Raw genomic sequence first — 17727 nt, 5'->3', positions numbered from 1 at the left:
TTAATATGTTGTGGAATAGAGTTCCAGATCTTGGAAATATAGTTAGAATAAAGGGAGTCTCCGGCTTTGTTGTTGCTTTTAGTGATATTTAGGAGAGTTTTATAAGAGGATCGGAGTTGTCTGTTTGTGGAGTAAGGGAGAAGCATGTGTTGTAGTGCAGGAGTTTTTTTCTGGTTGGAATACAATTCTATGGGCAGAGATGAGTTGAGTACAGGTTAAGAGATGTGGAAGTTCTAACCATTTTTAGCTGGTGTAGGTGAAAGCAATGGTGGGATCTGTGTGGGAAATTACTGGCAAATTTTGCTATTTTGTTGTAGCAGGAGTTTGTTTGGTGAGGTCAGATTTGCTTAGGTTGGTGAATATAGGGGGGGCATAGAAAAGTATGGACAGGAGATGAGTTCTTGCTATGTCTTGTTGGGTGTGATTAGTGAGAAAAGGCTTGATTCTATGCAAGGTTACTAGTTTCATGTGAGTGTTTGTAATGATCTGAGCCAGATGTAGGTCAAATTTCATTTTATTCTCAATTGTGACACCTAATAACTTTGTTTGAGAGATGGCTGATATGGTGGTGTTGTTTGTGGAGTCTATCCGAAAATGTGTGGGGGTGCTGGCTGTATTGGTGGGAATGAAGAGCATTAGCTTGGTTTTGGAGTGATTAAGTATAAGTTTGGCTTTGGTTAGCCAGGTTTCTAATTCAGTGAATGACTGTTGCGTGTTTATTTCTAATTGTTTAAGGGAAGATCCAGAACAGATGAGGGTCAAATCATCTGCGTATTGGATGACTGAGGCAAGGGGAGTGGACTTATGTATCTGGTTAATGAAGATAGAGAAGAGTAGGGGGCCTAGTATTGAACCTTCTGGAACACTGATGTTGACAGGAAGTAGAGTGGAGAGCTCCTGTTGCCATTCGACAGCCTGCAGTTGGCCAGTAAAGTAGATGTGGAACCATGTCAGGGGGGAATGACTGAGGTTATGATTGGCAAGCTTGATGAGCAGTTTCTGGTGGGAAACTGTATCAAAGGCTTTAGAGAGATTGAGAAAGACAGAGGAGACAAATTGACCTTGGTTTCTATATTGGTTTACGGTGTCAGTGAAACTAAGGAGTGTGGTTGTGGTGCTGTGATCTGGCTGAAATCCATGTTGGGTGTGAAATAGGAGGTTGTTAGCAAGTAGGTGACTTGAGAGTTGGGTATGAATGCATTTTTCTAAAGTTTTGGAGAGGAGTGAGAGAATGGCAGTGGGTCTAGAATTGGATAGTTCTGTGTTGTTGTCCCCTTTCTGCAAGGGAATAATATATGATGTTTTCCAGTTTACTGGAATGTAGTTTTCAAGGATGGATCGATTAATCAAGACTGAGACTGAGAAGGCGATAGTATCAGCTGCTATCTTTAGAAATTCAGCAGGAAGGCTGTCTGCTGCTAGGATAGTGGGCCTGAGTTTTTTGAGTAGTTTTTGATGGTATGAGTTGTAACTGGTTTAAAGAAGAGGCAGTTACTGGCTGGAGTTTTAGTGGCTGGGAAAGTCAGAGGCATATTTTGGGGGTCCCTATTATATCATCGAAGATGCAAAATCTCTAATGCATCTTCATCAAACTGAAAATAATGAATATTTAAAAGAGCGAAAGGGCATATTAGGGATTTCTTTCCCTGTGAAAGAAATCGCTTGGCCCAATAAAAAAAAACACTACAAACAAAACAAAGTGGGGGGCTTCACCCCCAACACCCCAATGTAGGGGGCTGTGCCCCCACACCCCCTTAACTAAATATACCAACTCCGAGATCGCACTACAGTGGGGAAAATGGCAAAGTAATGGAGGTGGCCAAGTGATTTATTTTCCAGGGAAAGAAATTGCTTATATGCCCTTTCGCTCTTTTACATTTTCATTGTTTTCAGTTCGATGAAGACACATTGGAGATTTTGTATCTTCAGTGATATAATATGGAACCTATTTTGGTAAGAGTTGATTAGGGAGTATATTGAGTTTGTAAAGAAGGTATTAAATTGGGAGGGTATGCTGTCAGTTGATGGTGCTATATTTGGTTTGGGGGTAGTGGTGTTACCTGTCTGGAGTAGTTTTTTAATGAAAGACCAACATTTTTGTGGATTATTGCAGTTTAGTTGTTGGGCAGCTGTGTAATAAGCTTTTTTGTCAAATTATATTTGGGAGTTTGCTTTGTTTCTTAGTTCCTTGTAGAGTTGTAAGCTTCTGAGATTTTTGCTACTTTTCCAGTGTGACCAGGTTGCATCCCTTTGTCTAAGTCGGATTTTGGTTTCTTTTGTGAGCCATGGTGTATACTGGTTTCTTAGGCAAGCAGAACTGCACGGGCTAAGCTATTGAGGATATTTAGAAAGGTGCCATTAAAATGTTGCTCAGCTGCATCTAAGGGTAAGGTTTTGAGGGGTGCCTAGTTACATAGTTGTAGCATAGAGAGGAAAGCTTGGGCATTGAATCCCTTTTTGTTACGGATTAGCTGGATACATGGCTGCCTGAATGGGCTTGCATTGTGTCTAAGGAGGTATGTGGGGAGGTAGTTGCTAACAGTATCTGGGAGGCAACCAGCTTGGTAGGTAGCTGATAACTTGTTAGTGAGGGTCCAATCGAGTATGGATTGTTTGTTGGAGCATTTGTCAATTCTAGTGGCATCTTCGATGAGCTGGGAAAAGCCGTGCAGGTTTATGTAGTTGGTGGGATTGGTGCAGTTAATGGTGGCCCAATCAGTATTAAGGTCACCCATTATAATGGTTTCTTGCTGGTATGTTAAGGATGCCCAATGCAGTATGTCTTAAGCAGTGTTCAGGATGTCGCCTGGTGGGATATAGATCACAATAATTATTAGATGTTTGCTATTGTTGTTTTTTAGTTTGACAGGTAAAAGTTCACTGTTCTTGAATGTGAGTATGTTTGTGTTGATTAGTTCTAGTTCTAAGTTTTGTTTGTACATTATGGCTAACTCACCCCCTCGCTTGTTTGGATGATTGCATCAGTAAAGGTTGAACCCTGGGGGAAGTATTTCATTATTTTTAATTTCTGGTTTGAAACATGTTTCTGTAAGGATTGCTATGTCAGGGGACCATAAAGAAATTAAGGAATGGAGTTCATGTACCTTGTTGACAATGCTTTTTAAGTTTAAATTTAGTAACAGAAGATGGTGTCCTTTGGAAGGGATGGGGATGGTAGAGCAGTGTTTTGCGCTATGACTGGTGGTAATATTTTGATTAAGTGTAGGGCCTGGGTTTGGGTGTATGTCACCACTAAGTTGTTAGTGGTGACATTAGTTAGTATATGCATAATGGTTTTCATGAGTTTGATGTGCAGTTTGTTGCAGAATAGGATTTTTTGAGGTTGTGAGTTTGTTTTGTAGCATTTAAGGCAATAATAGCTAAGGTATGTTAGATTATAAAGGTTGGATGACATTTTAAGTTTGTTTTGAGTTGTTTGATGGTGGAGACTGTTAGTAATGGAGGTGGGGGGTAAATGTTTTTGCAGTTAGTAGTGGTAGGATGTTAGGTGGAAGATTACCATTAACAGGATACTGGTTAATATGTGGAGGGATAGGTTTTGTAGTATTAGAGTTTTGGAAGGTTTAGTCATTTTGTAATGAGAGATTGGTTGCATATGGGAGGAGAGGATTTGATTGGATAGTGATGGCTATGGGGATGGGCCAACTGAAGTTAAGTTTTGGGGTAGTGGGTGTGGGTGGGATTTCAGGGTGGGGTAGGGGAGCAGAGTGAGCCCCAGCATAGTGAAGGGTGAATGGAGTGGGATGAGAGCCAAGACACTGAGTAAAAAACAATCTACCTTGCTGATTTGGCCATATGGATGTAGGTGGGTAGGAATCTAAATGAGACTGGGCTGCTGTGCAATTCTAGGAGTACAGCTGCCATTTGTAGGTTAGAAACAAATGTAAGACATTGCAACAGGGTGCGTGCAGGTATAATAAAATGGAAGGGGGGGGGGGTTACTGCAGTGGTTTACCGGTCTGGTGGTGTGCCACTGCAAAAGTAGGATGGCACAAGGATCTTACAATCTGGAAGAGGGTGCATTTCACAGTTGAGAGTACTTGCACTTATCAGTTCAGCATGTGGTTTTAAAGGCTGTCTTTTAGCTTTGCTGAAAAAAATCACATGTTTAGGATAACCCCTTTGGGTTAATCTCAATTCAAGTGATGTACCCTCATCCAAATAAACAAACTATTCACTGCATGTCTGTTTCATGCTCAAAAACTGAGAAAATTGAATATTAACTTTTATGTGGCTAGGATGACGACTAGAAAATAACAGAAAGGAATTCTTAATAACGGGTTTCCTAAATAAAGTCGTGATAAAATGCCATCATGGATTTACTTATAGAGACATCAAAAATGCATAATATACAAACTATAGCTAGAAGTAAAAGATAAACTAAAATCATTGCTGTTAAGGTATGTCACAAATAGCACCAGATCTTCTGAAGAGTCATTCCATAATAACCAACAATCATCTGTATAGCTGCATCATACATCTAATAATGGCAAAAAAACGTTATTGATTTTACTGTAAATCATTTTAAACTTAAAGAATCTTATAAATAAATCAGCAAAAGATAAAGAATCCTATCAATAAATCAACAAAAGTTAAAGAATCCTATAAATAAATTAACAAAAGTGGTAGCAAAGACTGCTCTCATTGCTGTCCCCATCAACTGATGCTAACTGCCATCAAAATAAAAAAACATTAGATATCATAACTAATTCAAGAATAGTCAAAAGAAATTAATTGAATTCCACAGGATAAACAGATGTAAAGTTTAAATAAAATCTAGCAGTTTCAATAAATGTCTTTCTCATGTAGAATACGCATATATAAACCATACCTCTCAACTGTCCAGATTTTCGCAGAATGTCCAGATTTCTGCCTCATATTTTTGGTCTGTTACTCATAAAATTTTGGTTTTCTGATAAACTACTGGCAAATCATTGAGGCCTATAGTCAAAAAATAATGAAAGATATTTCAGTTGCTGACTCCATACCCTTCAGAAAATTCATGCTAATGTAAAATCTGTTATTCTATCAACTTTCTATGTTTGTAAAATCAATCTTTAAATATTATCTCTATTTTTGGGCTTTTGCCCCCATTATTTATGTCTTTGTCTAGATTTCTTGCTCTAAGAAGTTGAGAGGTATGATAAAGTCTCAACATCCAAACTGCAAAGAGATGTAGTTTGTTCAGCCCGAATGTCAGAATTCAGTTTAAGAAAATATGTGGTATCTTGTATTCTCCATTTGACTGCAGGAAATAATGGTTTTAATGGTAACTCTAAGAACACAGAAAAATGTTCTGACAAATATCCAGAGCCAGAAACAATGGGTCAACCAATGACTGGATCCCTCTGCTTATGTATCTTAGGAAGTAAATAAAAAATTGCTTATCTGGTAATTCCATCCAATGTTGTACCATCATTTCAATGCTAACATTGCCTCATGCTATAGATGTATAAAAAAAACTATCAGTAGATGTTTTAAAGCAATCCCTAGGATCAAAAATAAATGTTATACAGTTGATCATGTGCCTCAGTGAAATAAGGCAAGCCATCCCATAGTACTACTGCCTACCCTTATCAACTTGTGTAACAAAAATATCCTTAGCAGTCCTGAGCTCCTGCAGAACTTTAAGATCATTAATTGTCAAATTATAAGAAAAATTCTTAAAAATCAAGTGCTTATGTTGGAATAAAGCATATAAGGTGTTTTGTTCAAAAATATGTACTGCTGGATGGAGTGGGAGACAAAGTCAGATTTCTTACATTTAAAAGATACCAAATCAAAATTGTTAACCTCCCCATGAGGTCTATTGTAAGACCAATATGCCAAATTCAACAGCCTACAAAATATCTGAACTTTTTCAGCGGTGCATGAGATACATAGAAACGAGGAGCAGATGACGATCCTTTTTTTAACAGAGAAATAACATGGTTAGATATCTCAAAAATCAGTAAGAATAGCAATCAGGTTATCAGCAGAATCTACTGTGGAAGCATATTCTGAAACTGAACCGAAATATTGTTTTCTGCTAGGTTTCAACTAATATACACAAAACGTTCTAATAAAAACAATAAATACCAGTGATGATGTCAATATGAAAATATCAATTATACATGTTACCAAATTATAGTCTGCATATATTAAAAAATCTCATGTATAACCAGAGGAATTAGTAAATAAACAAATGACTAAAAATATGTATTGATACCCTGTGGTACAAGTAGTTTTAAAGATCCACTAAACTAATCAGTTTTGTAATAGGTTTTCTTTATAAATAAATAAGTTAGATATGTGTTATATGTTATTAGAAGAACTTTAGGACAGAAACAGCCAATCTAGGGTAGGTGAAATAGGGAAATCAAAGTTTTTCACATAATACTCTGTTCTGGCAACTGTCTCTGAATACTCTCAAACTGGTTTTCCTTTTCATCTCAAAAAAAATACAAGTTTTCGTTTCCCCCTAGAATTCACATGGAATTAATCTCCCACTGACCTCAGAGAAGGAAACAAAAAGTCTGCTTTTGGCACAAACTACAATATTTAAAACTCCAAGAAAAAATGTTTAAATAAATTGACATTCCAATAATACTACTAAGATGATCGGTGTTGTTATTTCCTGTGTAAGTTCTCTCTGGTCTCTTAATTGCCAACTTAATTTCCTGTGTAGGCTTCCTAGTTCTAACTCTAAAGATAAGAAGTTGGATTTGTTTACTGTTATGAAGTGATTCTAGAAGTCTGGCTGGACTATGTGTAGAAAGCACTGTGTCTCACTTTGATATGGATCCGAAGGTAATAATTTTACTCCAGTTTGATTGGTACTTTATATCTGGATGGTACCTTCTTCAGTATTTTAGGTCATGTGTCCTCAAGTAACATAATAATACCAAATGCCTGGTTGTCCAAAATTAACTTTTGTAATTATCTCAGAAGGTTGTAGCACTACCCTTTAATTCCTTGCCAGGTTAGGGAACTCCTGTGGTGGGAGTCAGCTATCTAGATGAATATGTGCTGGTCGTTTGTATTTAGCCCAGCTCTCCAGGTTCTAAGTCTGGAAGTGACAGACATGGCGTGGGCACACAACTGGAGTCTTGGACTGTATATTAGATATATAGTCCCTGTAACAGATCCCACCCCACTTCAACATGAAAGAGATGACATTACTAACATTTATCTTAAAGTATTTCAGGAACTGTATGAAGTTAATTTGTGTTTTTTTTTAGATGGTGATGAACAGCACTACAGTTAAGTTATAGGACAGCACTGCAGTTGTTAAGTTATAAACAAGCAGTGTTGCATTTGCTCATACCAGTTGTGTAGGATGGCTACAGAGCTCTGTAATCTGTCCTTGTCCCTCAGCCTTCATATCATGGCAACACATCTGTCAGGAAAACAAAATATACTTGGAAGACCATTAAGATGAGCAGTTTTGGATCACAAACTGCAGCTGAACACAGAGGTGTTGGCTCTTCTGATGCTGACCTACAGACTTATAGAAAAAGCATCCATTGCAATGGCCAGCTTCTACAGTTTTATATAAGAGTGCAGAATGTTGCTTTGAAACCTTGGCCAGATATTTACTTTATGCATTCCCTCCCACAACACTCATTCATCATTTTTTTAAAGGCAAGAAAACAAGGCAAGTTGATTTTAATGACTTCCCTTTTGGTCAACACAACACTAGTTCTCTGTTGTCTTAGAGGGTACCTTCTGGGACCTGCTGCTACCATCCAGACTGGACATCCACCGTCTCCTTTTATAGTAATTTGCCCTGACAGACCTTCATGGCAGGAAGATCTACATTTAAGCTTTGACAACAAATACCTATTCATAGCTTGTACCTCCTTACTCCCCCTTCTTCACTCACTTCCTTATTTCTATCTATTTCTCTCTCATCGCTTTCTCTCAAAATATACCATAAAACTACTTTTCTCTCACTTCATATTGCAGTTCCTGTTTTTATTATACTAACTTACCTTTTATATCTCTATAAACTGGCTAAAATGCTTCTAAATATTAAATCATTGTCATGTAACATATCTATTCTTAACCAATGTTTTCATATCATGTTTAATTTGGTATAATTATTTAAGCTATAGTTTTTGTATTATTTTTAAAGATTGAAAAATTATTGTTCTTAAAATGTTTTGTAATACTTTGAAGTTTTTCTACTCAGGCCTCTGCTGAAAATGGGCTCCTACCCAGTCAGACTTTCTCGTTAATCAAATGTCAATAAATAAATTTGGTGGAAATGCATATTACACCTAATACACTGTAGAAAAACATCTTCTGCTGTCATTTGACTTAAACCAGTTTTGGCAGAGATAACTCTCTTAAGCCTAAATCCTTACTCCCTCTGTACTGCCTTGTGTTGAGGCAGTTGCCTTGCAAGATTCATTTTCACCCATTATTGGCCTACATGGTCAACTCTGATATGCTCTTCTTCCCCCATTACAATTTGTAATCATAATGGAGTGTTATCGTCTACTAGTCTGCACTTTATGCTTAATGCGATATTTCCTACAGACCTCATTAAGCAGGTTTATTTAATATAGCTCTGTCATTAACCTTAGAACCTGGGGAGTTTGCTGCATTTAATTAACCTAAGAAGGTAACTGTCAATCTAAATTTCTAGAACTAAAGATTTTAAAAAGCTCAGTCAACTGCATGTTTCATTTACCCAACTAAATTAAGGGCACTTGTTGGTAAACAGACTATTTCCAGTTGGCTGGCAAATACCAGTGACATTTGTTATGAGTCTGCCAACTAGTCCATTGCGGCTTCTGGCACAATTCAGTCACATAAGGGGTTCATCAACTTAAACAGCCTTATTTAAAGGTATTCAAGACAATGAGATTCGTAAGGCAGCAATCTGGCCTTTTATACAACATTCACCAAACTGTCCTCATTGGTCAGGTCTGTCCACAAAGTTGTTGATCTGAAAGAAATAGTAAGCATAGGACCTTGGCTATCCCCAGAATATTAAAGAATATTCCGAGGCTAACTACCTTTTTCTAAACATCAGTCTAGGAAAATTCCAAGCCCCCACCCCCAGTCCTGAGAACACAGTGGCCTCTGTGGAATTGTTCACAGAAACCCTGTTCACTCATATACATAACTGCAAAGAGACAGCTGCACTTACCTGAAATAAACATAGGACAAGTTCCAAAAGCAAATCAGCATGAAAATCATGTCCAAAACCACTTAGGGCATTGCCCAGTAAGGTAAAAAAATCCTTAATCAATCTGAACAAGTAACTCAGGGATATAATCAAGTCCATCAAAGCCAAATTTGAGATAAAAAATTGCCTTCCAAGCTGAAGACAACTGAAAGGCTTTCTTCAGTTATTTCTGCAACTGGAAAGGCAACGCCTAACAATGTGCCAAACTAATGGTGAATGGAACCTCCTATATGGAGCCAGAGGATATGCAGATCTGCTGGCTAATACATTTAGCTCCAGTTTTACCCTAATATCACCCCAGTCACCTCTGAGCAGAATACCCCCCAACCATTTCTCCACCAACTCTCACCAGGGAGGAGGTCCTCACTGCAATCTATAAGGGCAAGGATACTGCTTCAAAGGGGCCTTGATAACATCCCAGAATGCCTCCTGAATAGCATGAAGCATTACCTGTTTAATCATAGTCTCCAGACAGGCTTCATGCCAAAACAAATGGAGGACTGCAAAGGTTATCCTCTACATAAAGGGGAGGGGGCTTCCACATACCCGGGGAACTACAGAACCATAAGTCTGAATAGTCTCATATGCAAGGCCATAGAATGAATTATCATGGATTTAATAAACAATGATATAGGAAAGCTACAGACACTGGACCTTACCTAGTTCATTTTTTGTCAGGACTTCCTTCAAGTAGGTCACTAAAGTTATGAGACACTGCCTACCTCGGCATGGCCAAGGAGTTTGACACAATATCTTACTCAGGCTTTGTAGATAACATTTACAAAAGTAAGCATAATGTGACCTGATGGATAGCCAAGTCCCTCAGTGATAGGACACAAGAAGCTAGAATAAGGGAATACACCTCAAGAAAGAGGCTAGTCACAAGCAGAGTCCCACAAGGATTGTGCTGAGGCATCTGCTTTTTAGCATTTACTTCTCTGAAGTCAAGGCACATGTCAAGGGTATCTGGCTGATCAAACTTTGCAGATGGCTGCAAACTAAGCATGGTCAACGAATCCCCTAAAGTCACAGATACTGTTCAAGAGGGCCTGATTCAGACAAACAACTGGTGCCATGGACTAAACTTTATGCAAAACAATATATGATAGAACCCTTTGGAAAGAAGGCCATCCCTGGAAAGTACCACATTGACAATAGTGGTCAGGGATCTTGGAATGCATGTTGACAGTGACCTGACCTTTGACCACCATGTATTTACTGTGGTGAGAAGACTGTTGTGTGTTTGATAGTTTGTAAGTAAGGGCATGGAATAGAGGTCCAAGGAAGTTATTGCTCCATTGTATTTGGCTATCATACCACCAGTCATTGAGTATAATGCACCCTTTGGCATGTAACTGACCAGGCACTTGAGGCAGATTGACAGACCACAAAGGTTCCTCACAAAAAGAATACAGGGAGTAAGAAACACATACTATGCTAGCTGCCTCAAAGCCCTATCTCTGTGCTTGGTCTCCTATTGATTGCTGTATCGCAATCTATGCCTGACCTGCAGGGTACCCTCTGATCCCACACTGATAGATTTGGTTCATATTTGGAAAACAAATAGCATCAGAAATACCCATTCTAAGGCCCTAAACATTACCTGCAACATAAACAGGACATGTTGGAGGGACAGGTATGTGATTCAAAGATTACCCCTTCTCTGGAACAAGCTTCCCAGCCATGTGAGGCAAAGTGCATCCTTAACCATATACAACTTGAACCAATGGATGAGAAATCATAAATTTACTCCTAGTTTGGCACATATGTTTACTGTGAATGGGGTCAGCCTGTGATCACTTGATATGTAAAAGCCTACATCGTAACTCAGAAAATTCCTTGGGATATTAATATATCAGCAATATTTTGATAAATTTGGGTAAATTTGGTTAGGCTTAAAATGGCTTTTAGGCTGACAACCTAGTAACCATCTATGAACCTATAAATATTGCAAATTGAATTGGTGGTTTAAGGCTAAAGACAGTGTGATGTTCCCACTTTGGGCCAGTAATCAAGGAGCCACAGTCCTCACCACTGACGCTAGAAAGGGACAATCACTTGGAACAAAAATGGATACACCCAGTATTTCCAGATGCAGGTCTCTGCATCAAGCACAATTTCCCTTAAGAGCACACAGGGAACACACTAAGCCCGGGGTCTGGGTTTCTCTCTCTGTCTCTCCCCAGTGGCACAGCTGTAGAGTTAAGTCCTCAGCCAAGTGTCCAAGCCAAGTCTTCCAGCACTCTCTCTCTGAAACCAGTCCATGTCCCTGTTCCAAGTAGCTGACACACACACTTTGAGATTTGATTTTCACACACACACACACACACACACACACACACACACACACACACACACACACACACACACACACACACACACACACACACACACACACACACACACACACACACACACACACACACACACAAACACACACACACCTGGGAAAGGCTTGCACAGATTTACCCACTGTGTATCCTTATGCCCAGACTATAAGGTAGTTGTCACTGCCACCAAACACTACAAAGCCAACTACCTAAGGCTGTTGCAAGGGTTTCCAATTATACTGAGTGAAATTATTATTAATATAGTTGGTAATGTTGACCAAACAGCAAGGCTTCAGGAATGGCCACAGTATCACCAATAGATACAAGTACTCTCAAGGGTTAAAATATTCTCTAAAGGTCCAGTCACAATGAAAAGTTTAAAAATATTTAATAATTAATAATAAAAGAAAATGATAATATGAAATATCTATTTACAGTAAACACCAGAGTTTCAATCACTGGAGATATTAAAAATAACACAGCTGGAAATATTCACATAGTTACAGAAAAACAATACTTAACTATTCTGACTATATTTTCCTGATTGATCTAGAGAATTACTGTTCCTACTTACGTAGTAGAGCAAGGCAAGGTGAAGTAGCTGAGGGATCCTTCTATGTCAGGTTCCAAGAAACAGACTGCCCTAAGACTTCTGTCTCACCTATTATTAAAACATTATTTCTGTACAGAATTACATCACATGCGTATGGTCATCTGAATTCTGGTTCTCATGCAACCCCCCATTGCTAGAAACCGCCAGGATTTAGCACCTACATGTCAATAATACACACACAAGAGCATTGCTCAAATCTTGGTGCAGCTTCTGGAAGTAATAAAACAATTACAAAATGTTACTCCTCCTACAGTGACTAACAAACCATGCTTTTTACACACATTGTGACTTTGGCTTCATTCAAAACTGAGATAACATCTTTATGGCCTAGACCCAGTAATTTAATTTAATTTCTTACTATTTTCCCAAAGTTAGTTTGAGCTGAGCTTAACCTCTTTTCTTGTGGTATCCTCTGTTAACACATATATATTTAATTCATTTACAATAAAGTCAGGACCCACTGTTGGTACATGTATATTTATTTTCTGTCCCGCAGGCACATTGTTGATACATTTTTAACACAAGCAACTTTACAAATCCATTTTCAACACAAGCATCTGTATAAATCAGTTTGATATTCAAATAACATATAATTCTTTAGTAAATTCCAGCTAGCTGTGATGTGGCCCTACTTCTCCTAACATAGCTGGCAATACCTCACATTGTCACAGACAGCTATACTACTTAAGTTCTGAAGGCAAAGTTAGCTAGTGTATCCTCTCACAGTGTAGGCATATAGCTTTTTACTTAAATATTTACTAAGAATGTAGAAACAGAAATAAAGACAATATTAAGTGGACACCATTTAATATTTAAAAATGCAAATCCTGTTTGGAGTAAAGCAATCATCAGAGGTTCCCACATAATACACATGAATTGCCATAGAAAGTAAATCAATGTACATAATAAAGCAGAAATCTCTGCAGCTACCAAAATAAAATATTAGGGCTGCATTCTTTTCATGCAGCTCAGCAAAGAAACTAAAAGTGACAAGCTAAAACTATATATTAACTAAAACAAAATTCCCTTTGCTACAAAAATTACTTTTAACAAATCGTGTCCTTTAAGTACACCATGCTTGGTTTAATTGACATCAACTGCATTAATTATATATATATATATATATATATATATATATAATATATATATATATATATATATATATATATATATATATATATATAAAATATATATATACATATATAATATATATATATATATATATATATATATATAGATATATATATATATATATATATATATATATATTGAGAGATGTAGCTCAATGGTAGAGGGCGTGCTTAGCACGTATTAAGTGCTGGGTTCAATCCTTGGTATATTCATTGTATTTTTAGGGGGAGTTGATGTTGGCATAATGTTTAAGGTGCTCATCTCATAAACACAGGATATAGGGTTTGATTCTCAGCACTGATGGAAATTGGCTTGGCTTTAAATGGCCTGCAAAGGCATCTAGCCTAGTACTTAACCATAAACCTCTATAACCTCTGCATCTTTAAACTTGCCAACATGATACATAATAATTAGGGAAATAATGCACCAGGCTCCAAACCAGTAAAGAAGGAAATCTTAAATCCTATATCAAATTAAGTAACTCTGACATTTTATGTTGTTTCTGTAACTTTAAGGGCAGAGTCAGCATGGTCAGACCTGTCTGTTTCTGCATTGAAAGAAAAAGCTGTGTGAACTGCTAAATTAATGTAAAAAGCTACAAGCAAAATAAAGGCCCATCACATAATGACATTAAAAAGTAACACACATTTCTTGTTTAAACAATATCACTGCATAACAGCAGTACACCATGTTTGGGTGTAGATTATTCAGGATTATGGAGAGCAGACTTGTTGGTAGTTCATGCTTTGCCTTTATGACCAGAATACATTAGCTATGGGTAAACCCTTCATAAGCCATGATCGGACATGATATACAGTACAGTTGTGTAAATCACTGAGCATAACAGTAGATGGATAACTTAATTACCATCTCTGCTTTACTTACAGTACTCTGTCTCTTAATTCCACTGCTTCAGTGTTTATTTTTTGATGCTATTTATTTGGTTAGTTTGTGTGGCTAGTGTTGTTACATTAGCCTTATTATGACAAAGTTTGTGTTGACTCTTTTTCTGGTGACTTGTAGAGTTGTTTTGAGCTAATAAATGATATATGAATGTGATGCAAATTGATGATGACAGCATCTTCTGGTCCTGCATATGAGACAGATAAGTCTGAGCTGCATTTATGACAACTGTATAATGAGGTATCTTGGGTAATTAGAGGCTGATAACCCTGGGCGTAACCTATATGTGATGCCTTGTGAATGGCCAGCAAGGCTGCATACTGATACTGTGGACATTGATTGTTAAGGTAATAACATTACAACTGACAGGTATTATTTCTGCTGCTGCTTGTGGGGGTAATGGTAACAGCAAGTGACCCACATGTACACACTGCAATATGGTATGGTGGTAAAAAAGAAGCTGAATATTAGTTCTCTGATAGGGTGGTGCTGTGGCACAGTGATTAGTGCTACTGCCTCACAGCAAGTGGTTATTAAGTTCTAGTCTCCATTTGGGTCTTTTCTCTGCAGAGTCTATGTGTCCTGGTTACCTCCATGTGGGTTTTTCTGGGTGGTTTAGTTTCCTCCCAACTACCAAAAACATGCAGTAGGTGAATTGGCATACTAAATTACTCACAGGCATATATGTGAGTGTGCGCTTGTTTGTGTGTGTGTGTGTGTGTGTGTGTGTGTGTGTGTGTGTGTGTGTGTGTGTGTGTGTGTGTGTGTGTGTGTGTGTGTCCATTCTGCAACTGATGAGCACCCTGTCCAGGAGTGGTTTCTATACCTTGCATGCAGTGATTATAGAGAGAGTCTTTGACATCCTTGCATCTCAGTAAAAGACTAAAGCAGGTTATCAATGAATAAATGAATGAATGTCATGCACTGAATTCCTATTACACTGTTTAATTGGAGCCTTGTCTCTGAACAATGTAATATGGTGCACCACCATGCAATCTAAATGACAACTACTGCCCGTGGTGAATGTCATTTGCAGCCAGAAAAACCGACTAACAGAGAGACCTTGTACCCATGCAATTGGAGTGCAGAGAAAAAAAAGGAAGTCATCTAAAAGAGCACATCAGTCCTATAAGCCTAATGAATACTTTATCAGGAAGGTAAATGAACCTTTTGTTGAAAAAGCAACTTGTCGACATATGACAGAGTCAGTACAGGTGACCAAAAATCAGCTAATTGAAATGTATCAACCTTGTCTGTACAAGATCTCAGAATGGTGGGAATTGTGGAATATGCCTTTTTCCCACAGTAATGTGATCCCAGAGCTGGTATATATAATTAACAGAGTTTGTCAGAGCACATGGATCTTGCCCCCCCCCCCACAAAAAAAACATTGTGCGCTTTTCTTTTGGGGGGGGGGTCCTTTGTGGATCAATGTTTGTTGTTTTCAATATATGTGTCAATCATTGGTGGATCAACAAGTCGCTTTTTCAACAGAGGGTTTTGCTTCCCTCAGGAGATATTAAAGCTATATCATATGTTCATACGTTCATAGGTGCACTATGCTAATGAACGCTGGGGCTTTTTTAAGCCTAGCCTTGCATCCCAAGTGTCTGACAAGTTAGGTAACTTTGTAGTGTAAGTGGGGGGCTTGCGGTGATGATACATTTATAGGTTGCCTCTGGCCAATAGTGACATAGTTGTCAAACCAGGAGTGAATTTCTGGTTCCCCATCCACTTATCCATGTTATGCATGAACAGGGTCAGGGATGAACTCTTCTTCACATGAATGGGGAACATGTTGCAAAGAAGGGGTATCTCCAGCAGGTCCTATTGATATCACAAGCAAGTTAAGTCCTTAGAAACGGTAATCTTTTTCTGCTCCTAAGTTGGCAGCTATGCAGGAGGTCCATCCAAGGTAAGTGAATCGTCATTCTACAAATTGCATTGTAGAAAGACCTGGAAATAAACACCATATGGTGTTAAAGCACAAACGTACCAAGGTGTGCAGTTTTATATGACTCAAAAGTGTTTAACCATAGTATATATGCATGAGTCAGTCATCATGACAGGAGATACATGATAAAAGATTACTAAATTTCAAAACATTCCTTTTATGTCAATATTGAATCTTAATATTTCAGTAGTATTTCTGTATTTATTTGCTTCACTTAATAATCAGCTTCTAAGAAGAAACAGTGCATGTAAGAGTTAATTTTAGGTACATCATTTGACCAGACAGAGATAAACACCAGTCTGGTGAAACATATAACGTAGATAATACAAAGATAAATGAAAATGAAAAATGAGGTTTCCTAGCAATGTTGTTCTGCCTGAATTACAGTAAAGTGATAAACATAAGTAAATCGATGAGCATGTATTACTCTATAGTTCAAGACTAAAGCATGTGAGGTGCAGCTAACTGATGGCTCAGAGTCACTGTACCCTTTTGCATCATTAATGATTTGAGCTTTACAATACATCTGGACTGTGGAAAGGTTACCTGAGTGGATGATGACCAGTTCTCTCACATGGAGAAGGGAGGTAGGATGGATGCATGTCCAGCAGCCCCTCCAACAGAAACCAGAAGCATATATTTGGAATGTGCCGTGATGAGCAAGTCGTCACAGACATCTGTAAAGACACTGGTAGGAGTGGGTATGTCGTGACAGTATCACTGGGTAACTAGTAGGGGTTTCAGATGTGAGCAACCAGCCCCAAACTCTGACAATATGTGGTAACTGTCTCCACACAACCCCTATCTCACTACTAGACTTTGAAATCCATGCTGTGTAAGGTTAATCACCCATGAAGGTGAAGAATCCATGCAGCAAGTAGTGGGTAATTTATGAGACAAGGTGCCAATATCGTAAATAGGGGCAGGGCATGATTCTAGGACACTACGCTATATCTAAGCTCAAGGATGACAAGAAGGTGGCGAGATCATCAAAAGTGAGATATGCCAGTGTGTACGTAAAGGGGAGAAATCAGGATTAAAAGTCATGTTAATAATACTGGGGACTGTTAAAGATGAAGGCAAACGTTATGTGTAGCTGCGCAACAAAACAATGTCCTCATGAAAAAAATACAGAAATTTCATATGGAATATGAAATATACAATAATTTATTATTTAGGTAATCTACTCTATAAAAATACATTTTATCTCTTCACATTTTACATGTGTAACTTTGGCATCATAACCGATTATGCCATTGTCAGCTGTGAAGTCCTCAAGTGCTCCCCTACCTGTCTATGAAGCACACCCTACCCCTTTATATCCATGTCAAACTCTTTGTGGCAGCCACCCCAGCAGTATGTATACAAATGGCTATTTACTTAGAGTCTTCATATTTTGAGAGTTGAACAGGTACCTGTCATAAGACCATTTTGTTAATATATTTTTGCCTTATTTTGCATATTCTGTTCCCTTTTAGTTGGATGCCATTTGTGGTTCATCGAGCCAGTCATTAAGTTCCACAAGAACCTGCGAACCCTGGAACTTTCTGTAGCTGAGTATGCCCTGATGGCAGCTCTCGCCATCTTTGCCCCAGGT

General features: G+C 38.2%; 1 protein-coding gene across 1 annotated transcript in view; it reads left to right on the top strand.

Moving 5' to 3' along the window:
* The window catches only part of LOC122791242 (nuclear receptor subfamily 1 group I member 3-like), a 421797-nt gene that overhangs the window by 323472 nt on the left and 80598 nt on the right, over positions 1 to 17727 (top strand). The window contains exon 7 of the mRNA XM_044058907.1: positions 17609 to 17725. Within this exon, the coding sequence (XP_043914842.1) occupies positions 17609 to 17725 (117 nt within the window). The remainder of the gene's footprint in view (positions 1 to 17608; positions 17726 to 17727) is intronic.

Source organism: Protopterus annectens, chromosome 17.part0 (genome assembly GCF_019279795.1).
Source record: "Protopterus annectens isolate FY-2018-M chromosome 17.part0, PAN1.0, whole genome shotgun sequence".
Taxonomy (NCBI): domain Eukaryota; kingdom Metazoa; phylum Chordata; order Ceratodontiformes; family Protopteridae; genus Protopterus; species Protopterus annectens.
Note: the sequence above shows the minus strand (reverse complement) of the source record. Positions and strands in the feature narration are given on the sequence as shown.